Genomic DNA, 24,863 nt, shown 5'->3' on the forward strand with positions numbered 1-24,863 from the left:
TGCCATTTTGGCCTTTAAGTGTGTTGGAAGCTTTTCTGATGCCGTAGTAGTAGTGGCGGTCAGGTAGTAGCTAGTTTTCTCAGTAGTTAGCAAAATACTAATTGGCTTTCCAGGTGTTGCTAATAATTGCTTGGAGGAAATGTTGAAAGGTTTCTCTGCACTTCCTACATAATCTTTCTGGCTTAGTGCTTTCTTTTGACAATTTCTTAATTACTTCTCTGCTCTTTGGTGTCATAGTGAAAGGTTTAACTCAATGGTGTATTGAGATACTCTCTTCACTGTCTTTATGCTACAGTGTGTTGCAATACTACTTGCAAAGTAGTTTGAGTTAAAAGTTGACAAAGATTCTGGCATGTGAGCAGTGTCCAGAGTGGACCTTAGCTGCAGCTAGGGAAGCAGCTGATGGGTTGCTTAGAGAGGAGTGATTCATTTCTCTCAACAGTTTTTTTTCTGATCAAGGGAGTTTAAGGAAGCGATTGTTACTGTGTTATGTATCAGAATAATGAACAAAAGTTTGTGTTAATCATGCCACACACAAAAGCCAAACCATATACAAATGTTTCTTACCTTATAAAATATTTGGCTTGTTACAAGCATTGTTAATATATATATATAATGAATATTGCTTTTAAATTTATTATTGAAGAAAGAGGCATTTGATATCAGTATTACTCATTTCATTTATATAAGTTCATTGTGTATATTAGTTGCATCATCTAGTCAGCTAATTTGATCTAATGGAAATGTACAATATCTACTCTCACTATGAGTACCAAGATTTTTTAAATATTCTTATATTTCATCCTTGTAATAAGTGTTCAATTGTTAGGTATTTGCCTGTGATAATAACAAAGGTGTGTTAGATTATGCCTTGTGATAAAGGTATACAATTGTATATCATTTCTCTGTATGAAGCACAAGATTTAATTGACAGATATGACTAGTTATTTTAGGTGTATATTTGAGTTGGTTTACAACTTTTTTTGAAGATATAGGTGCACTAAAAATGAGTAATTGTCCTAAGTTAATGTCATGAAACAAATTTTTATTAATAAACTCTGGAGAGAAAAAACATGCTAATTTTCTAAAATTGCTTTGGCATTCTTGCAATTTTATTTTATGAAAATATCTTATACTTTGTAAGTAATTTCTATGAAAATGTGACCATAAAAGTATACTCTAACATTTTTCCTTAGTCCTTATCTAGTTTTGCTATATTCATAATTTTAACACTTAAATTGTCAAAATTGCTCTAAATATACAAAGCAGATGATGAGTCTCAATAACGTGGCTGAAGATATGAACACTAAACCACACACCAGAAGATGAGTAGACGACAACGTTTCTGTCTGTCCTGGACCATTATTACAATTGAAATGATTTTCGGATTGACCGAAACGTCATCGTCTCCTCATCTTTTGGAGTGTGGTTTAGTCTTCATAAATATACAAAGGTTCCTGACTGAAAACAACTCATGCTTATTTTGGGCTCTAACTCAAGCGGTGAATAATTATTGCATGTGTATAGCAGAAAGAGCCTTAATAAGAGAAGTGGTGGTATAACAGAGCCAAGAAAGAGAAGAGCAGTAATGTTGACAATTAAAGTGGTCATAATAAAGCACTTGCAGAAAGGAGAGAGATTAACACTGATTGCACATGTGTATGGAGTAAACCACCCAACAATTCCCACCAGTATCAAAGACAAGGTTAGAATTTTACAACATGTGAAAGGTTCAGTACCAATGAGTTCATCCATAATCAAAACGTGCAATGTTCATATTTCTGACATGGAAAAGCTCTACCTCTTCATCCTCCACTGATTAGTTGATAAAACCATACATCAGAAAGTGAAGAAATGGCGATGTTTTGGTCTGTCCTGGACCATTATCAAGTCGTGTGCTGGATAATGGACCAGGACGGACTGAAACGTCATCTTAATTATGTGTGGTTTGGTCATCAAATCTTCAGCCATGTTATTGTGAACCATCGTCTCCACTGATTAAACCTCCCTTTTCCCACAATAGTCATCAAATCCAATAAGCAAGGTAACTAATTCTAGTATGCTAAGTAAATAAAGCAGCGGTTATTCAACATTATTTATATTTAAAATTTTGTTAAATACAGTATGCCAATTCTTGGTGCTTTGAGAACTTATCTTCCATTTATAGCAGTGTACCTATGTGAAATCATGTTCCATCAGCTGACTTACTAGAAAAAATTTGGAACACATCCCTGTTGTAAGTTGGAGACTCTATATAGTGAAACTTGTATTATCTGATAGCACTAGGCTGCAACCTTAGCCAGGTGCTATTTACTGCAGTACCTTAGACTTTAATTACGGTGCTACATTTACCATACTTTACTTTGTGCTACATAAAGTTATGCTTTATTTAGCATAATTGCTTTATACTACATTTACACACAATTATTTTTTAAAAGTTTACTTGCATAGAAGTATGGAATCACTGAGAAAATAAGGCCTCATGCAGTTCTCTTCAGTAGGTATAATAATATACAGTATTCATAAAACTAAGGGGTGGCTCCTTTCCTAATTAATTTATTTTTGTTACTGGCTAGATAATCATTTGTCCATCTAATATAATGGTATAAACATTGTATTTAAAAGTGGTAACTAAAGAAAAAACATGTGAATCCTTTTGGCGACCCAGCCAGTAGTTCGCTACATTTATTGATTTGTATAAGTACTATACAGTGGGACATTAAAAATAACAGAAACCTTAAAAATGTGAATGAGCAGTTGTCATGCTTGCGAATTCTAAGTCTGGAAGACGTACTAAAATTTTGGACTTACGGGAAAAAAATCTGGAATGTTGAAATCATTTGTACTCATTGACCTTGTATATAAAAAAAAATATTATATTGTCTTTAGTAATGTTGCTATAAATGTTACTCTAAAGATGCTCTTTTGTCTATGAATTATTTAATGTATATAAATTGTTTACATAATGATACAGTATGTACAGGTATATTATGAAGCACTCTTTGGCTAGGCCAGCTATACCGATAAGTACTATATGTCCCTTTTCCAGCCACATGCATTTCTCTCTGTGCTAGTGCAGTGAATACCTCATTATTTGGGATTTTCATCCAAATTTCTTTGAATGTTGCTTTGCGAGTAGACAAGATGTCTGGCTAAACCAAATATGTAGGAGGCAGAAAAGGAATATTAAGAAGGATGAAAATGCAAAATTTATTCAGAAAAGAAATTGTTACTTGGAGTGAGGAGGTTGGCACTAGCAATGTTTATGAAAAAGTTCAGTGATTTCAGTTTTGAAGAAGTAGATCAGACAGCTTACAAGGATTTAAGTGGTCTTCAGAAACTTAACGACAAAAATACTGTAGTTTTGATCACTGTATACATATAATTCTACAGTACAAAAATGTTTATATATTGAGTGTGTAAGTATACAAAGATATATACAGTACTGTATTCTAAAGTTATCTGTAAGAAAATTCCACAAACATTACAAAAGAAAATAATTTAGGTTTCTTACAACCTGGAATATGGTTTCCCATAGTTTGAAAAATAAAGCCTGTTGGGCTTATCAAGGTGTCTATGCCAGCTATCGACCATTCCCAGGATATAACCCACTACTGTTGCCTAACTCGCAGGTGCCTATTTACTGTTAGGTGGTCAGAGGCATCAGGCAAAAGGAAAGGCTACCCAAATGCTTCTGTACTGCCACAGAAATTAAACTTGGGAACCTTTTAGCTGTGGCCCAACTGCATTGGCCTGCACACTGGATACATTGTTATATTTACCATGAGTACCTGTATTTATATTTTGTAACAAGAGATTGATTGATTAAGACTAAGCCAACCAGGAGGAGGCATATGCATGAATAGCCCGTAAGTAATGATGATGATGATGTTATAGATTCAGCTACTTGGAACAAGTTCCAAGTAGCACGGGCTATGGTGAGCCCGTAATTTACCTGGCACAGGAGCGGGGCAAGTAGCACGGGCTATGGTGAGCCCGTAACTTACCTGGCACAGGAGCAGGGCAAGTAGCACGGGCTCATAGCCCGTAGTGGACTTACACAGTGGACACAGGAGCAGTGCTGAATCTCTGTGTAAGTAATGAGTTCTTGCTGTATAATATATACCCAAGGATGAGGTGAAGGTGAAGCACCTCACTTATAGGTCTATTATATCTTGTCAATCTTCTATTTGCATAATGGCTGTGGCAGTATGTTGTATGTTCTGTCGTATTCTGGAAGTTGACAGTGTTATTTGGTTCTAGTTGGATATTGATATATGGTTTGGTTTGCTTGATGCCTTCCCGGTTTAGCCACATAGCCTTCCCGGCTTGGTGCCTTCTTTTGATAATTACTTACTTGCTTGATGTATAGTGTCTCGCCAATTTCCATTTTTTTTTTTTTTTTGTTTTTTTTTTTTAGATATATACAAGATTTGTTACATTCTTGTACAGCCACTAGTACGCGTAGCGTTTCGGGCAGGTCCCTGGAATACGATCCCTGCCGCGAAGAATCGTTTTTACAACCAAGTACACATTTTACTGTTGAGTTAAACAGAGGCTACAGTTAAGGATTTGTGCCCAGTAAATCCTCCCCGGCCAGGATACGAACCCATGACAAAGCGCTCACGGAACGCCAGGCAAGTGTCTTACCACTACACCACGGAGACAGATTCTGTTGTCACTGTATCTGTATTGTTTTGGTGGTGTTTGTCAGGATATCTCTGATGATGGTTTGGTTATGTGTAGAGATACATAATTATAATTATGTAGCTATAATTAGTGTCTGTATACACACTATACAACATGAACCGTACTTATTTGGTGCAAATAAGTACAATTATTAAAACAAATTAAAACACTAAAAGTGGCACAACAGGTTGGAGCAGCAGTCAGACAGCTAACCAAACCCTTGGAATAATAAAGTATACTTTTGACTTTAAGGAAAAGAAGGTAACGATTCAACTGTATAAGTCTCTCTGGAGATTTAAAGCATTTGGATTACTGTATCTAAGCATGGCGACTTCATTTTCAGAAGGACATTGGTCTCTGGTGCTCCCCCACTTGGATTATTGCATTCACATTTAAGCATAGAGACCTCATCTTCAGAAGGACATAGCAGTTTTGGAGAAAGTACCCTGACGAGCCACAACGTAGGACTGAAAATAGGAGATTCTTTTCATCCACGGTTATAAACCTATGGAACCGCCTACCCGCTGAACCTAAGTAAAAAATTATCAGGACAAATGCGTGAAACTTTTGACAAGCCACCGGTTTCCAATCCTCGTCGAGGCCACTAGAGTGTTATTGGCTCTCTTGTATATTCATGTAAATTCAAATAAATAATAATGAGGGCAATTATTATATGAACCGTGCAATAAGAGGGGGACATTAGCGCCTCTGGTGGTCAGAAGCAAAACTGTCGTCCGGTTGCCAGTTATAACATTATGGTTTACGAGCCGGAGTGGAGCATCTGGTCTACCACTTCATAATATAAACAAAGTGGTCATTCGAAGCTGGGAAGGTGCAAGTTGATTAGCTCATACTGCAAATTTAAATTTTAAATTTTGCCCCGAGGGGCGAGTTTATTGGGCAGCGCCACTCATCTTGTGAGTGGACACACTGCCATAGCAGCATGTACAACACTCCCCAATAGGAAGAAAACCCGCTGGGTTGTTCATCCTGTCACTTGTACCCAGACACAGCTGGGACTTGCTTAACTGTCTCAAGTGAACAGCTCCTCAAACAAGAAGATTAACATCTATCAACCCTTGAAAGCTTACGTTATCTTGCGGGTGCAAAATGGGGAAATCTTTTAAGAACAGCATCAATATTTGACAAATAGTGTTTTCCTAACTCAAACAATGTGGGGTTTATTATTCTACACATATTTCTGATATCTCTCAGGTGTTCACATTCACGTAGATAGTGGTCAAGGCGGTGTCCGTCACTCTCCCCACAGATTCTGCAACTTTGCTGATCAACTGTTGTTTCCATTCCATACCTCCAAGGATATTTGTATCCAAGACGGATTCTCGCTATTACTGATTCTCTCCCGCGTCCTCCTCCTCTTCGGCCATAACGATTGGGATTGCCAGCTGCAACCATGTTGTACCATCGTATAGATTCACTAGTTTGTGCTTCTATCCTCCTTTCCTCAGTTACCTTGTCTCATACTGCATGTATGTGAAGACGAAGAAGAAGCAAATTGCTTAAACCGTGAGTACAATAAATCGGTACATTGTAACGTATGCGATTTTGAGTGACCACATTCAAAGACAATAATGGGGTTTTAATGTTTATTTAATATAGTCTTGGTTACAGCAGTAATTTGTTGGAAATGAAATGACGTGTTGTGATAGCAACAAATTTGTAGTGACAACAAAAATTACACAATTTTAGGTGTCTTCATAATTTTTTTTTTTTTTGCAGGGATATTCCTGCGCGGGCCCTAAGCCTCTGGCTTGATCACAACGTGTTGCTTGTTTCTGTTATACTTGGGCGGAGTATGAGTATTTTTGACTCGTATGGTCACTTCTCTTCATCATTGACCTGTCAACAAAATAGCCCCAAGTCGACTACTTCCTTAAGGTCATATGAAGTTGTAGGTTAATGTGCGTTGAAATAATACTAATAAATAAGGAAATGAAGTCAAGAAAAAAATACCCCCCCCCCCCAAAAAAAAAAATAGGGATAGGTTAGGGATAACAAACATACTGCAGTAACTTTATTTCCCATATATAAGCGATAAGGCCCTCATCTGGTCTTCATTCATCAATACAACCTAGAGAGACAAAGAGAATAGAGTTTGAAATCTGTAAATAAATTGGCCCCCCAAAAATAAAAGTCACAACTTCTACTATCTGTGGCTGATTAACGTGTTGACCAATTTGTTCCAACTTCACATGCTTAGTGCCGGATGTGCATTCTCCAAGATGTAGAAGTCACAACAAAAGCCACATAAAAACAGAAAGAGAAAATAAAAAATGTCAGCTTTTCATACAAAGGGACATAAGAAATGTTGCCATTGGGCAATGTATTTATATGATATATACTGTAGTAAAATACAGCAACACCCAGAACCCCATCAACCAGGTATAATAACATACTGACTCATTATGTGTGAAATCTGGCTCTCCAGGTGGCATCAGCATCATATCCACTTTATAGACCCTCCTTACTACAGTACTATTGTACTTTTCTTCTTTGTGCATCGGACAGGTGCTTGCATCTCTTTATTCCTGATTTCCAGTAAATAGGAAGTGTTATTGTTGTTATCAGTACGGTTGCCGCTTGTCGTGCACGCATTTATTTTTTAAAAATTTGTAAAAAATCCGTTTAAGATATTGGGATGAAATTTTCATGACGCTAATGCCAAATAATGGGAGGTTTGTTTAAAAATTTTCACTATTTCATATCTGGAAAATACTTCGCAGTCACCAGGCCCCTTAACCCTTAAATGGCGCAGCCTTTGGGGTCAAGAAAAAAAAAATATTTGAATTATGTAAAAATTACTTAAAAATGTTAAGCAAATTTCCAACTTATTGGCTTCAGGGTTGTGAAACTCATCAAAATATTTTCAGGAATTGATTTTAGATGAATTTTTTTAAAAAGAAGAATGTTTTGTTGATAAGAACAGCTTCTATTAACTGGAACTGAGGAATAATGCAGTAATAGAGATGCAAGCACATATCCAACGCACAAAGAAGAATTGTAGTAAGAAGTGTCCACAAAGTGGATATGCAGTTGGTGCCTTTATGGCATTGCTGAGTAATATATATAATAACACAAATAATAATGAATAAGTATGTTATGCTCTATTTTATTATATATCATATAAATACATTGCCCAATGTTAATATGTTACTTTCATCAATGTCCATTTTTTTGTGGGGGGGGAGGTGATGTGTTTTTGTTAATTTTTTTTTTTTTTTTTTTTTTTTTTTTTTTACTTTATTATCTGATTTTGTTGTAACCTTTACATCCTGGAAAGTGCATACCCTTCCCTAACTATATGAAGATAGAATGAAATTGGTCAACAAATAATCAGTCACAACTTGCAGAATTTGGGACTAAATTTTTTTTGGCTGATTTTTAAGAGATTTCAGATTCAATTTTTTTCTCTTTAGGTTGTTTTGATGATTAGGGACCAGATTAGAGATTTTTCCATTTATATAAAGTATACCCTAAATATATCCCCTAAATCATTATAATTGTTATAATTATCCATATATATTGTTTTTTTGGGGGGTTATTTTTTCTTGACTTCATTTCGACCTTTTGACCTACAACTTTCACATATTTGAGTACGAATGCAAAGCAGTGTTTATTAAAACATAGAAGTAAATTAACGGATTCGACCTATATTTATTCATTGTCTATAACTTCAACTTCAGTTAGCTCTCAAACTAGACTCAATTTTGAGTGGCTTCTAAAATTCCAGTTTTTGGCCAATTCTTATCATTTTGACAGTGCTCAGCTGTGTTTCAGTGCTCAGCTGTCTGTTCTTCAATCCCTTCAGAATGGATTTTTCATAAACTCTAAACGTTTGGAGTTGTACATTTTTTTTGTCTAAATTTCTCACACATTTCAAATGCCATTTTGACAATTTTTTTTTACAGTAAAGTATACTGAAAACCTATATTCTAATTTGATGAAAATGAAGATCATATGCATTTCTGAGAGCATAACACCAAATGAGCAATTGGTGATAGTTTATATTTTTTTAATCTGATTTGAAAATCAAGTTTTTAATATTCAATTTTAAAATTAATTTTGATTTTCTTGTTTTTCAAGTTATGTTGGAGATAGTGACAAAGTTGGAGCTTTTGCCGAGTTGATTATGCACAAAAAATTGGAAAGTGTTTGTTCAAGTTTTAAAAACTGACGTTATGTCAAATCATATACAGTATATATGTTTTGCGCCATTTAAGTGTTAAGCTATTGCACTCTTATCAGTATTGCCTACTCCCTACTACTGTATGTGACAAAGAGCTGTCATCAACTGTTGGATCTCGGGACTCACCTTAAGGTAAGTGATTACTGAACATATTCTAGGGGAGAGGGTTGAACTAGACAGGCACAGATACAGGGGTAAATAACTTCCAACTCTTGTTAACAGGCTGAAAGCTTTCCCTTCCCATAGCATTACCCTACTAGATTACACTCGAACACAACCCACCAATCGGTTTATATCTATATCCCCAATTATTGCTGGGTGATAAGGGGCAAATGTTTAACCTCTGCACTGTTCACATGTTACATGCCTGTGGCACCAAAAAAAATTATTCTGAAACTATTTTTTTTTTATTTGACATTGTTAATAGCATAAAATTCAAAGTAAAAGTCTTTATCTCTTGTGGTTTAGCTGTACTGACCCGGAGAACTTGCGTATTTTCCGTAGAAATGAGGTGAGGTGCCTCACGGGAATAACTTTGTTGATTTATTTTCATTATTTCTCACCTAATTATTTTCATTCTAAGAAGTTGTATCGATGTGTTAGTGGTGGTGGTGTTCATTATGTACTGTAACTGAAAATATTTGTATGTACGAATATTTTCTAAAAGAATGGGTAAAGAATATGCAGCACTGAGTGAGATAGCAGAATCATCCTAAGATTAGAATGAAAATGTTTGCAGGCTGCCATATGCATTATGTATCATTAGTGCATATGCCAGGGGGACAGATCTCCCAAGAGGCATAAATGGCTAGGTCAGGTAATCCACAAATCCATCTATCCACCGCCAAGGCCTCTCCCTCCAACCTGTTTTCTTAAAAATAACGTCGCTTTTGGCCGTTTGCCCGAAAGTGGATGTAATTTGAAAATGAAAAAAAAATTAAAATAAATTTGGGATTTTTTTTTCAACAGTAAGTTAAGGGTCCTCTGGTAGGTTAGGTGGGCAGAAAATTCTCATAAAGTTTAAAATTTTTATGGAAAATGTTAATTGAAAGTTTCTTCTCCTAATCTTTCCGAGTAGACCGGACTTACAGAAAATGGGACAGTACGTCACTTTTGTGAGTATTTCATTTCAAATTACATCCACATTTGGCCATAGTGCGCATACGAGCAAAAAGCGACGTTATTTTTAAGTGGACGGGTTGCTCTCACATTCCAAAAACACAAACCCATTAACAACTCGCCAACTTCATGGGAATTAAAAGCTTCCCATAACATTGGATTCTTTGGAGATCTTATCTTTAAATGATTTCGAGGCTTAAGTGTCCCTGCGGCCTAGGCCTCCACCCCCAGAAAGCAGCCCATGACAGCTGACTAACTCCCTGGTACCTATTTATTGCTAGGTAACAGGGGCATCAGGGTGAAAGAAACTGCCCATTGTTCATTGACTTGCAGCCAAGTTTTTCAATAAAAGACTGAATTAATAGCGTGCAAAAAAAAAAAAAAAAAAAAAATTATATACTGTATATATATATAATCCCCACACATGTAGTCATGTTTTTTTCTTTTAATAATAAAAAAGGGAGGGGGGGAGGAACAGGAGGCACTAAAAAGTATTCATTGTGATTACCATAAGTTGGTATTTGAATAGCAGATAAACTTTCGTAACAAATGGATATCATGGATTTAGAAGACTACAGCGGCCGACAAATCCGATAGTTTATCATAGGATTACTAACAGACAGGGTGGCATTGTTTGAAAGCTAGTCGTAATGGTTGTAGAAGTATTGTGGTATAAGAGGGGGGGGGGGGGGGGGTTTACCTGCCGGTAGTGAAGATACAGTATCACATCATGTACAGGATTATGATGTTTAGTATAGTTGCATGTGCTTATGTTTAAAACACTAGTACCATTTGAATCGCCCACATTTGTAATCTAATAGCTAGAGGATGTTAAGATTGTTCGGGAATATGCTAGTGTGTGTAGCCAGTAGGACGAGTAGTAGTGATAAGCGCCATAAGTTTAGTATGCGTCGTAGCTATAGAATCACTATGAACCCTATTTGAGATGCTCGGTTTATGGTATGGTCACGTATGATCAAGAGACTAGCGATAGCAAACTTAAAAAAAAAGTAGAGCGTATACAAGTTAATTGTGACACACCCAATAGTTCATATGCAGGGGGTACTATGCCATTAGAGCTTTAATCTGAATCCGTGTAAGGTTTCATATGAAAATAACCAATTTACAGCTTGACCCATATTCGTGTCAAACTAGATTAGGGGCCTCTGGTGTGCATATTTCATCTTAATGCAAATCTGGTTTATTGCCTCAACATTTCTCACTCAAATTAATGCTTTGATTTTAAAATCCATTTTAAAATTGTGTATACAAGCCATGTTAGGCGCTCGGTTAAGTTTCAATTATACCATGCATAAATTTCACCTTTTATTATAAATATTCAGTATAGTACATTTAATATACACCATCTCAAAGTTCGATGTGAAGCCTAAGAGAATTTGTCGACATAATACGCTTCCGGTTCAGCTGGGCTCTAGTACCTTAGCGAGAGTCAATATACATCTCAAGACTAGAGTAGCTTAGGCTATAGTGGTGAAGGGTACGAGCGGCGGTGCATGCAGTTTGAAGGCACTTGGCGCGTCCCGGATACAAGCATTACGTTCATTGTAGCTTCAGAAACTGTCCATAAATATGATTGATCGTGGTTGGAGGTAGCCAGTGTTGCAGTTTTAGATATTGCAGATTAGGAGGTGTTCAACCCAGGGTTGATAACACTGGATTATTGTTTTGTACAAACAGGCTGGTGTAAAGTCAGCGATGTTGGAGGTGCCTCATTTTTGTCCGGTTGTCTGGGTGGGTGGGGGTGGGGATTTGGATGAAATTTTGTGTGCTGTCCAGAAGACCGTGTGTGGGTGGCAGTCCTGGTGATATTATCTTACTTCCAGCTGAATCAAATATCAAGAACGAGGTTCGCCACCGTAGTCGTGTTGGTTACCATTGTTGCTCGTTGGTTATCGTTGTTTGCGGCAACTGCAGCATGTCACTATGGGGGGGGGGGGGGGGGGTTGGTACTGCGATATGATTGTCTGCCAGGGGAAGGACAGGGAATTAATATCATTAGTATTCAAATAAAAGAAGCTATTAATTTGTAGCTTACACTAATTATGTTCAACCTGCCAATATTTTATGAAATTTAATCTTTTAAAATTATGTCCGTAATTCAATATTCTTATTTAGCAACCTCAAATAGACTTCAGCCATGAGGAAGTTCTCAATAACCAGGTCCCGTGTACATCGTGTCATTGATCGATAACGACGGTGTTTTAGCTCATGACAAGTCCTGCTGACGAAAAATAAGTTTCACCGCTTTTTCGTTCATGCAACTTACAGTATCAAATTATTATTGCGCAAGTTTCAGTCTTGAACAACTAGGTCATAAAAGTATACGTTTTGCATTTTAGAAAACTTCCACTTTCTCCTGAAATGTCTTCAAACACCTACAAATTGACATTGGTAGTTTTCTTCTATAATTTTTTTTTTTTTTTTTTTTTTTTTTAATAAGGTCTTTTATACTCTTAAGTCATTTTGACCAAATTTCCTTTGATAATGATGGGCGTACACTTAAAACTCTGCTACATAGCCTTCCCGGTTTGGTGCCTTTGATAATTACCTTACCTTAAAACTCAGTATGTGCCTCAAACCTTTTCCCACCAACCTCATGGTTATGGGATGCATAATGAAGACAACGCTGCAAAAAAAATCTCGTGCACGTCTGTAAAACCGAGCAAACTTTATAATTATGCCGATAACTATAAAATATATATATCTAATGTGTGCAATGATAACATATATGTCCGGATGAACAGAGATCGCCTTCAGATACATTGCGTATTTGTCCTTAACCAAGTATTTATTAACTAGGTCTTACGTCTCCAATTACCGACATTAAACTGTCTTCTACAATCATTGTTATGACCAATATATAGTACACACTTTATGAAACTAGCATTTCTAGGACTAGTCACAAAATATTTTACGCGACCCGTAGTGCAGTCAGTTCGTTCTACACTTAATTTCTGGGTTCGAACATCGGCCGGGACGGAAATGGATGCCTGCGTTTCCCATCACCTAATTGCCCTGTTCATCTAGTAGTACTTTACGGCGTGTCGAGAGATTGCAGGGGGGGGGGGGTGACTTTCGCACAAGCCTAAGGTGTACAAACTGCTTGCCTGTCCTAGACCAGAAATTAATGAATAGTAATCATCGTAAGAGCATTGGCGACTTTCATGTCTATTCCTCTTACCTTAATCTCTTCCGATTGGATTTTTTTAAATAAGGCGCAAGTATTACGATGTAGACTGTGCAATTCTCGATTCAAACAGGTATATCAACATGCTCCTTGATTGTATACATTTCAATACTGCCCGTGCCACCTGAATTTACCTGAAGCCACTATATTGTCATTTGTATGACCCTCTGTCTTGCGTGACTGTGAACACTAGCATTATCCTCACTTTAATTGGAATTTAAATTCTCAGATTAGTCAAAATAGTAATAACTAGTGGCATCGCCGTGGACGGAAAGTCCCGTGTATCAAGCTACCGCACCCCATCCCATTTTTCAATTTCATATATGGATATTTACGTAGTTTATTGAAACATTTTAGCGTCCCGGTAGTACAGTCTGGTTCCTTCGATTCACACTGGAATTTCGGGTTCGAATCCCGAACAGGGCATAAATGGTTGGCTGCGTTTCCCCATCACATAATTGCCCTGTTCATCGAGTAGTAAATAGGTGCCTAGCAATTAGTCAAGTTTGTTGTTGTGGGGGAAAAGGGGAGGCTGGCTGGCCTACCGACGCATTAATTTAACACAACTAGCAAAGACAAATGTGAGAAAAGACTTACCAGCTGTCAGGGAGCTCAAAAGTGGTGGTGGTGCTTGGACAGCGTCCGGGCGAACTCTGGAAGTGATGGTGAGGCGCACCACCTTGTTGGCTTGCCACGTTCAGGGAGGCGGCTAAACGAGCCAAGCCTCGTTATGGAGGTGCCATTTGACTTATATTTACATTTCTTTTCTTTTTATAATGTAATTATAAGCAATTATAATTGCTTATAATTACATTTCTCTATATTGTCGTAATAATTATTACAAGTATATTAAAGTACTCGTAAAGAAATCTATTTGGTTTAGAAAGGTGTGAAGTTTTGTCTGCATATTGTTAAAGTGATTAGCTTTGTCGTAAAATAGACGTTCGTGGGTGTTGTATATCGGGGCTGTGCACATTCTTTCCTGAGTTAAATATCATTGAAAATGCCAAACTGGTTTATTTTCATACAAACATGTTGAAAATATCGCTTGTGGAAGCTTACGTGCGTGTTTTAATTAAGACATGTAATTGATTTTATTCATTTACTACGTACCCCTCATATACCCATCCTGTGGGTAATATTGTAAAAACGTTCGAGGCACATAATAGCCTCAGGAATTAAGCCACAGTCTCCGTGGTGTAGTGGTAAGACACTCGCCTGGCGTTCCGCGAGCGCTATGTCATGGGTTCGTATCCTGGCCGGGGAGGATTTACTGGGCGCAATTCCTTAACTGTAGCCTCTGTTTAACGCAACAGTAAAATGTGTACTTGGATGAAAAAACGATTCTTCGCGGCGGGGGATCGTATTCCAGGGACCATAGGATTAAGGACTTGTCCGAAACGCTACGCGTACTAGTGGCTGTACAAGATTGTAACAACTCTTGTATGTATCTCAAAAAAAAAAAGCCACAAATTTCATATTTAGCTGTGAAAGTTTACACATTTTAATGCATGTATCAATAGTCGTTTAAAGTACAATTGCTTCAAGAACTGGACTATAATTCAGTGTGAAAGCTGAGCTGAGGCAGTTATACGTATAGCTCAATTTGCTAATCAAGCAGTGCAAGGCGGAGGTGGAAAGGTTATACAATTACGTGCATATATATATGCACATGATTCTATAACCTAAGTATAAAAAAAATTGCCTATATCGTAAATGCAAATTTGGGATACTTAGCCAGGATTTCTGGTAGTATATCATTTTTAATTAAATACACGCCTTAGTGCTACGTGTATAGTCATCCCGGCTTCGTGCCTTCTTTTCATAAATACACATTTATAATAGAATCAGCTATGAATTTCTTATTTTTGTCATAATAAATTACAGTGACACAAAGTAAGCGAATTATTAGTTCTTGTAATAGTTTATATTTGGTCAAATGTACTGGTTTGCTTCGGGGGCGTGTTGCTGGACGCCCTGACTCACTATGACTATCCATTCCGGAGTGGCCCCAGAATAGTACACAGCAAACAACACAACAAACTAGGACTCTGAGAATAAGTATGGGGTGCACAATAAACTACAACTCGTACGATGAGCCTATGATATTCATGCTCTATATTAAATATTAAAAGTCTCTGTTTTCAAAATATATACTTTAATGACAACAATTTGAAAATATATTGTCTGTTTCCGATGATATAGAGCATACTAAGATTTATAAATAAGTTAAGAGCTCTACTTGTGGCTGACATTCCCCGGCTTGGTGCCTTCTTTTGATAATTACTTGTTTGTGGCTGACATACGGTATATAATCTGACTATTTCAGCCGTAATTTACATAGACATCGATCCTGCATCATAATTAACATACGTATATATTTACTTCTGTTTTGTGCATTAAAGTGACTACAAATTAATAAGTTGTTTTAGATTCAGCTACTCTGAACAAAAGTTCCAAGTAGTACGGTCTATGGTGAGCCCGTAGTGGACTTTTATAAGTTAATTTTCGTCTGTATTATGATAATAAAATGCAATTAAAGTGACGTTGCAACTTTATAGGAAATCGTTAAATCCTAAATATAGCTTGGTTGTTATACTTGAAATATTGTTACTTTTTAAATCCAGCTTGGAAAAAATCATCAGGACAAGTTGGGGGGGGTGAACTTTGACAAGCCTCCGGCTTCCTGTCCTCGTCGAGTCCATTAGTGTTGGTGGCCCCTCAGGAAATTCCTGAGGCTAGGCGAAGGAAGATTATTTATAGGTGCTAGCTTATAAAATGTGTTTCTTTCCTTGTATTTTTCCCCCGTTTTACATTCAACGCCATATTTAGTGGGTAAATATGCCACATTTCATTAGTTACTTAATGCTAGGAGGCTTTGGGTAATTCTACGGAGCCGTAGAAGCCACGGCATCATCGTGATCGTCGGCCACAATGATATGCTGATAACCTATCGTTAACTTAAGGCTGAAGCAGCCACTTCTCAGTGTCCCTCCAGCTGACCTCTATATATCAGGTTAGACGGACTTCACTTCATTGTTAAATTAATAAGATAATATCACACGTTAAACCAAATTTTGAAAGGAAGTGGCAAAATACTAAGCAAGTTGAAGAATATTTATCGACAACTTCTTTAAAAGGCCAAATGTAACCTTTATATGTATATATGTGTGTACTCACCTAATTGTGCTTGCGGGGGTTGAGCTTTGACTCTTTGGGCCCGCCTCAACTATCAATCAACTGGTGTACAGATTCCTGAGCCTACTGAGTTCATGTGTGTGTGTGTGTGTGTACTCACCTATTTGTACTTGCGGGGGTTGAGTTTTGGCTCTTTGGTCCCGCCTCTCAACTGTCAATCAACTGGTGTACAGATTCCTGAGCCTACTGGGCTCTATCGTATCTACATTTAAAACTTATATATGTGTATATATATATATATATATATATATATATATATATATATATATATATATATATTATTAAATATGACTGAAAAAGTAAGATTAATAATTCTAACACAAATTTTCTCAATGTTTCTTACATTTCTTTTCACTGTTGATGGTAACTGAAAAATCAATTCTCCAAAATTCATTTTTATTTCTAGTCTGACGCGACACTTGAACGCCTTTCGTAAAACTTATTACATTTTCAATCCTTGAAAATATTTAATATTTAATATATTTAATAATATATTAAAAATATAATTTTTGTTTAATTTAATATTTAAATATATATATATATATATATATATATATATATATATATATATATATATATATATATATATATATATATATATATATATATATATATATGGGAACAAGCCTGAATGGTCCCCAGGACTATATGCAACTGAAAACTCACACCCAGAAGTGACTCGAACCCATACTGCCAGGAGCACTCTGCTGGCGTACAGGACACCTTAGCCACCTGACCAACACGACCGGACAAAATTTTTGTCCGGTCGTGTTGGTCGGGTGGCTAAGGTGTGGCTAAGATTACCATCCGAGTGCCGGCAGGAGGGTGGTTCAAATAGCTTCGGCTATCACTCCTTATGTCCAGTCGTGATGGTCAAGTGAATTAAGGTGTCCTTTACATACCAGTTGCTTTGCTCCTGGCAGTATGGGTTCGAGTCACTTCTGGGGTGTAAGTTTTCAGTTGCATATAGTCCTGGGGACCATTCAGGCTTGTTCGCATTTATGTTCCTCACGTGTGCCCCAAAGAATGAGGTGATTTGATAAAATACTATGCCCAAGATTACCATCCGAGTGCCGGGGGGGATGGGGGTCAAATAGCTTCGGCTATCACCTCCTTATGTCCGGTCGTGATGGTCGAGTGGATTAAGGTGTCCTGTACATACCAGTTGCGTTGCTCCTGGCAGTATGGGTTCGAGTCACTTCTGGGGTGTGAATTTTCAGTTAAATATATATATATATATATATATATATATATATATATATATATATATATATATATATATATATATATATATATATATATATATATATATATATATATGTATGTATATATATATATATGTATGTATATATATATATTTTATTAAATATGACCGAAAAAGTAAGATTAATAATTCTAACACGAATTTTCTCAATCTTTCGTACATTATGCTTCACTGTTGGAGGTAAATCAAAAATCACTTCTCCAAAATTCATTTTTATTTCTAGTCTGACGCGACACGGGCGCGTTTCGTAAAACTTATTACATTTTCAAAGACTTCACAAATACACAACTGATTAGAACTTGCGTTTCCCTGATTTTATATCTACATTTGAGTGAGGTGGGAAGGGTGATGTGGCATTACATTTGAGTAAGGTGGGAAGGATGATGTGGCATTAGAGGATATTAATAGGGTATTAAAAGTATCAACACAAGACAGAACACGAAACAATGGATATTGAATAGAAGTGTTTGTAGAAAGCCTATTGGTCCATATTTCTTGATGCTTCTATATTGGAGCGGAGTCTTGAGGTGGGTAGAATATAGTTGTGCAATAATTGGCTGTTGATTGCTGGTGTTGACTTCTTGATGTGTAGTGCCTCGCAAACGTCTAGCCGCCTGCTATCGCTGTATCTATCGATGATTTCTGTGTTGTTTACTAGGATTTCTCTGGCGATGGTTTGGTTATGGGAAGAGATTATATGTTCCTTAATGGAGCCCTGTTGTTTATGCATCGTTAAACGCCTAGAAAGAGATGTTGTTGTCTTGCCTATATACTGGGTTTTTTGGAGCTTACAGTCCCCAAGTGGGCATTTGAAGGCATAGACGACGTTAGTCTCTTTTAAAGCGTTCTGTTTCGTGTCTGGAGAGTTTCTCATGAGTAGGCTGGCCGTTTTTCTGGTTTTATAGTAAATCATCAGTTGTATCCTCTGATTTTTGTCTGTAGGGATAACGTTTCTATTAACAATATCTTTCAGGACCCTTTCCTCTGTTTTATGAGCTGTGGAAAAGAAGTTCCTGTAAAATAGTCTAATAGGGGGTATAGGTGTTGTGTTAGTTGTCTCTTCGGAGGTTGCATGGCTTTTCACTTTCCTTCTTATGATGTCTTCGATGAAACCATTGGAGAAGCCGTTATTGACTAGAACCTGCCTTACCCTACAGAGTTCTTCGTCGACTTGCTTCCATTCTGAGCTGTGGCTGAGAGCACGGTCGACGTATGCGTTAACAACACTCCTCTTGTACCTGTCAGGGCAGTCGCTGTTGGCATTTAGGCACATTCCTATGTTTGTTTCCTTTGTGTAGACTGCAGTGTGGAAACCTCCGCCCTTTTCCATGACTGTTACATCTAGAAAAGGCAGCTTCCCATCCTTTTCCGTCTCGTAAGTGAAACGCAGCACGGAACTCTGCTCAAATGCCTCCTTCAGCTCCTGCAGATGTCTGACATCAGGTACCTGTGTAAAAATGTCGTCAACATACCTGCAGTATATGGCCGGTTTCAAGTTCATGTCGACTAAGACTTTTTGCTCGATGGTACCCATGTAGAAGTTTGCAAACAGGACACCTAGGGGAGAACCCATAGCGACCCCATCTACTTGCTTATACATGTGCCCATCCGGGCTCAAGAAGGGTGCCTCTTTAGTACAAGCTTGGAGTAGTTTCCTCAGAATACTTTCTGGCATGTCAAGAGGAGTACAGGCTGGATCATGATACACTCTGTCGGCTATCATTCCGATTGTCTCGTCCACAGGTACGTTGGTAAACAGCGATTCTACGTCCAACGAGGCTCTTATCCCTGTGGCCCGTGCGCCCCGCAGTAAGTCCACAAATTCCTTTGGAGACTTCAGGCTGAAGGCGCAAGGAACATAAGGAGTCAGCAGGCCGTTGAGTCGCTTCGCCAATCTGTACGTGGGTGTGGGTATCTGGCTAATGATTGGCCGAAGTGGGTTTCCAGGCTTGTGCGTCTTGACATTTCCATACGCATATCCAGGTTTATATTCCCCAATGATCTTTGGCAGGTGGAGTCCGGATTTCTTGGCGTTCACAGTTTCGATCAGTTTGTTGACCTTTGCTTTTAATTCGGCTGTAGTGTCCTTCGTTACCCTTTGGAACTTAGTTTGGTCAGAGAGTATGATGTTCATTTTCGCCAGATATTCGTCTTTTTTAAGAATGACATATATTGGCGACTTGTCACCTCTCCTGACAACTATCTCCTTGTTCTCACGAAGGCTTTTAGCTGCCGCTCTAAGCTCGGGGGACAGTATGGTGCTTCTGTAGTTGCCTCGATTCTTTCCTCCTTCTGCAATAAGTTCTGCTTGTAAGGTATCTTTGGTAGTGACCTTCTTTTGTGTCTCGAGGTCGAATATGTCGTCCAACAGAATTTCCAACTCCACTTTCCGGGCCATTTCACTCGGTCTGGACATAACATGACAGTTTATGCCCAGATTTAGGAGAGTGACTTGGTCCTCAGTGAGGTTAATTCCTGCAAGGTTCAGGAAGCCATCTCTTGGTCGTGGAATTGCCATAGGTCCTCCATATAATGTTGTTAGTTTCTTGATAATCCTTGTTTCAGTGCTGAGGTGATGTTGGTCTGTGAGGATGTCGAGGTTACTGGCGAAGCGACTCAACGGCCTGCTGACTCCTTATGTTCCTTGCGCCTTCAGCCTGAAGTCTCCAAAGGAATTTGTGGACTTACTGCGGGGCGCACGGGCCACAGGGATAAGAGCCTCGTTGGACGTAGAATCGCTGTTTACCAACGTACCTGTGGACGAGACAATCGGAATGATAGCCGACAGAGTGTATCGTGATCCAGCCTGTACTCCTCTTGACATGCCAGAAAGTATTCTGAGGAAACTACTCCAAGCTTGTACTAAAGAGGCACCCTTCTTGAGCCCGGATGGGCACATGTATAAGCAAGTAGATGGGGTCGCTATGGGTTCTCCCCTAGGTGTCCTGTTTGCAAACTTCTACATGGGTACCATCGAGCAAAAAGTCTTAGTCGACATGAACTTGAAACCGGCCATATACTGCAGGTATGTTGACGACATTTTTACACAGGTACCTGATGTCAGACATCTGCAGGAGCTGAAGGAGGCATTTGAGCAGAGTTCCGTGCTGCGTTTCACTTACGAGACGGAAAAGGATGGGAAGCTGCCTTTTCTAGATGTAACAGTCATGGAAAAGGGCGGAGGTTTCCACACTGCAGTCTACACAAAGGAAACAAACATAGGAATGTGCCTAAATGCCAACAGCGACTGCCCTGACAGGTACAAGAGGAGTGTTGTTAACGCATACGTCGACCGTGCTCTCAGCGACAGCTCAGAATGGAAGCAAGTCGACGAAGAACTCTGTAGGGTAAGGCAGGTTCTAGTCAATAACGGCTTCTCCAATGGTTTCATCGAAGACATCATAAGAAGGAAAGTGAAAAGCCATGCAACCTCCGAAGAGACAACTAACACAACACCTATACCCCCTATTAGACTATTTTACAGGAACTTCTTTTCCACAGCTCATAAAACAGAGGAAAGGGTCCTGAAAGATATTGTTAATAGAAACGTTATCCCTACAGACAAAAATCAGAGGATACAACTGACGATTTACTATAAAACCAGAAAAACGACCAGCCTACTCATGAGAAACTCTCCAGACACGAAACAGAACGCTTTAAAAGAGACTAACGTCGTCTATGCCTTCAAATGCCCACTTGGGGACTGTAAGCTCCAAAAAACCCAGTATATAGGCAAGACAACAACATCTCTTTCTAGGCGTTTAACGATGCATAAACAACAGGGCTCCATTAAGGAACATATAATCTCTTCCCATAACCAAACCATCGCCAGAGAAATCCTAGTAAACAACACAGAAATCATCGATAGATACAGCGATAGCAGGCGGCTTGACGTTTGCGAGGCACTACACATCAAGAAGTCAACACCAGCAATCAACAGCCAATTATTGCACAACTATATTCTACCCACCTCAAGACTCCGCTCCAATATAGAAGCATCAAGAAATATGGACCAATAGGCTTTCTACAAACACTTCTATTCAATATCCATTGTTTCGTGTTCTGTCTTGTGTTGATACTTTTAATACCCTATTAATATCCTCTAATGCCACATCATCCTTCCCACCTCACTCAAATGTAATGCCACATCACCCTTCCCACCTCACTCAAATGTAGATATAAAATCAGGGAAACGCAAGTTCTAATCAGTTGTGTATTTGTGAAGTCTTTGAAAATGTAATAAGTTTTACGAAACGCGCCCGTGTCGCGTCAGACTAGAAATAAAAATGAATTTTGGAGAAGTGATTTTTGATTTACCTCCAACAGTGAAGCATAATGTACGAAAGATTGAGAAAATTCGTGTTAGAATTATTAATCTTACTTTTTCGGTCATATTTAATAAAATATGTCTACAGGAAAGACTGCTACCAAAATATACTAATATATATATATATGTATGTATATATATATATATATATATATATATATATATATATATATATATATGTATGTATATATATATATATATATATATATATATATATATATATATATATATATATATATATATATATATGTATGTATATATATATATATATATATATATATATATATATATATATATATATATATATATATATATACTGTATATATAATATATATATATAATATATATATATATATATATTAATATATATACAACTTTAGAACACTTTCCCACCAGGAGACTCGAACCCTAGCCAGCACAGAAGCCTTCCAGCAACTGGCATAACAGGTACACCTTAACCCGCTCCACCACCCGCTCAGACCCTTAAAAGAGATGGTAATTTCGGAGTACTGTATTTAAATACCCCAAAGATCAACACCTCCCAAGAGCACCAGAGCAAGTGAGGGGTCATTTATACGTTAATTTCATCAAGTCCCTGTTAATATGGGAAGACACAGTGTCTCTGCTTAAGGCACAACTCTCCTAAACACGAGAGTTAAGTATACAACTTTAGAACACTTTCCCACCAGGAGACTCGAACCCTAGCCAGCACAGAAGCCTTCCAGCAACTGGCATAACAGGTACGCCTTAACCCGCTCCACCACCCGCTCAGACCCTTAAAAGAGATGGTAATTTCGGAGTATTTAAATACCCCAAAGATCAACACCTCCCAAGAGCACCAGAGCAAGTGAGGGGTCATTTATACGTTAATTTCATCAAGTCCCTGTTAATATGGGAAGACACAGTGTCTCTGCTTAAGGCACAACTCTCCTAAACACGAGAGTTAAGTATACAACTTTAGAACACTTTCCCACCAGGAAACTTTAGTGTTCTAAAGTTGTATACTTAACTCTCGTGTTTAGGAGAGTTGTGCCTTAAGCAGAGACACTGTGTCTTCCCATATTAACAGGGACTTGATGAAATTAACGTATAAATGACCCCTCACTTGCTCTGGTGCTCTTGGGAGGTGTTGATCTTTGGGGTATTTAAATACTCCGAAATTACCATCTCTTTTAAGGGTCTGAGCGGGTGGTGGAGCGGGTTAAGGCGTACCTGTTATGCCAGTTGCTGGAAGGCTTCTGTGCTGGCTAGGGTTCGAGTCTCCTGGTGGGAAAGTGTTCTAAAGTTGTATACTTAACTCTCGTGTTTAGGAGAGTTGTGCCTTAAGCAGAGACACTGTGTCTTCCCATATTAACAGGGACTTGATGAAATTAACGTATAAATTACCCCTCACTTGCTCTGGTGCTCTTGGGAGGTGTTGATCTTTGGGGTATTTAAATACTCCGAAATTACCATCTCTTTTAAGGGTCTGAGCGGGTGGTGGAGCGGGTTAAGGCGTACCTGTTATGCCAGTTGCTGGAAGGCTTCTGTGCTGGCTAGGGTTCGAGTCTCCTGGTGGGAAAGTGTTCTAAAGTTGTATACTTAACTCTCGTGTTTAGGAAAGTTGTGCATTAATTGGTAAGACACTCGCCTGGCGTTCCGCGAGCGCTATGTCATGGGTTCGTATCCTGGCCGGGGAGGATTTACTGGGAGCAATTCCTTAACTGTAGCCTCTGTTTAACGCAACAGTAAAATGTGTACTTGGATGAAAAAACGATTCTTCGCGGCAGGGGATCGTATTCCAGGGACCATAGGATTAAGGACGTGCCCGAAACGCTACGCATACTAGTGGCTGTACAAGCAACCCGTCCTCTTAAAAAGAACGTCACTTTTGGCTGGTATGCGCGATATGGCTAAATTTGGACGTAATTTGAAATGAAATCGACTCACAAAAGTGACGTTGTGTTCCGTTTTCTATTTGAGTCGTCCGCCTTACGCGCAGAGGTTATAAGAGGACACTTTAAATTCACGTTTTTCATAACGTTTTGAAACTTTATGAGAATTTCCTGCCCACCTAACCTATCAGAGGACCCTTAACTTACTGTTGTTGAAAAAAGAAATCCCAAATTTATTTTAATTTTTTTTTCATTTTCAAATTACGTCCAAATTCGGCCATACGGGCAAACGGCCAAAAGCGACGTTCTTTTTAAGAGGACAGGTTGGTACAAGAATGTAACAACTCTTGTATATATCTCAAAAAAAAAAAAAAAAAAATATATATATATATATATATATATATATATATATATATATATATATATATATATATATATATATATATATATATATATATATATATATATATATATATAATATAATATATAATATAAAATTTGTGGTTAATAATGTTTGAATTATGTGTTAACTTTTTATTGCATGCAAGAATTGGATAGTGCAGTACAGTATTTACAATGCACTGTACAGGGTAATTCCATTTTCTTTTAACTTTTGAGCCATTTTTTATATAGTAGTGTATTATAATTTGGTTTATACCTTGCTATCCAAGAATGCTTTTAAGCTTGAACTAAAATATTTTCTGATTATATTCCAGAGTTTTGCCTGCCACCCTTCTGAAGAGCATTTGGTGATATTTCACAATACAGTACTGTATGTTGAATTAAACCACTGGGCTTTACCACCAGAAACTGCAATGTCCTATCAGGTTATGTATCTTTTATATAACAGTTATGTATATGTTTTTACATATGAAGGCTCAACATATTCTTTAGTGTACAGTATTCTAAATGTTAAAAAACCTAAAGTACAATACCAATCCTGAACTGAAATGCTGCTTAGAGACCTGCAACAGATC

The 24,863-nt window shown here is 37.8% G+C and overlaps 1 protein-coding gene and 1 long non-coding RNA gene across 8 annotated transcripts in view; one reads left to right on the forward strand and one right to left on the reverse strand.

Moving 5' to 3' along the window:
* The first annotated feature begins 5,459 nt into the window (after positions 1 to 5,459).
* Positions 5,460 to 24,863, forward strand: part of LOC123746617 (enoyl-CoA delta isomerase 2) — a 29,994-nt gene continuing 10,590 nt past the window's right edge. The window contains exons 1-4 of one of the 7 annotated variants that reach the window (XM_045728290.2): positions 5,633 to 6,216; positions 6,430 to 6,611; positions 8,794 to 9,028; positions 24,603 to 24,713. In XM_045728290.2, coding sequence (XP_045584246.2) covers positions 24,702 to 24,713 — 12 coding nt within the window. In that variant the 5' untranslated portion in view covers positions 5,633 to 6,216; positions 6,430 to 6,611; positions 8,794 to 9,028; positions 24,603 to 24,701. Of the gene's footprint in view, positions 5,522 to 5,632; positions 6,217 to 6,429; positions 6,612 to 8,793; positions 9,029 to 16,088; positions 16,240 to 24,602; positions 24,714 to 24,863 lie in introns of those variants that run through there. The other 6 variants (XM_045728297.2, XM_045728309.2, XM_069321720.1 and 3 more) reach the window with 6 other exon arrangements.
* On the reverse strand, positions 11,329 to 13,959 carry LOC123746658 (uncharacterized). Its single transcript, XR_011227975.1, has 2 exons — positions 13,821 to 13,959; positions 11,329 to 12,000 (listed from the first exon to the last, which is right to left on the reverse strand). It is a non-coding gene; the product is annotated as an uncharacterized lncRNA (long non-coding RNA).

Source organism: Procambarus clarkii, chromosome 10 (assembly GCF_040958095.1).
Source record: "Procambarus clarkii isolate CNS0578487 chromosome 10, FALCON_Pclarkii_2.0, whole genome shotgun sequence".
In the NCBI taxonomy this organism is placed as follows: domain Eukaryota; kingdom Metazoa; phylum Arthropoda; class Malacostraca; order Decapoda; family Cambaridae; genus Procambarus; species Procambarus clarkii.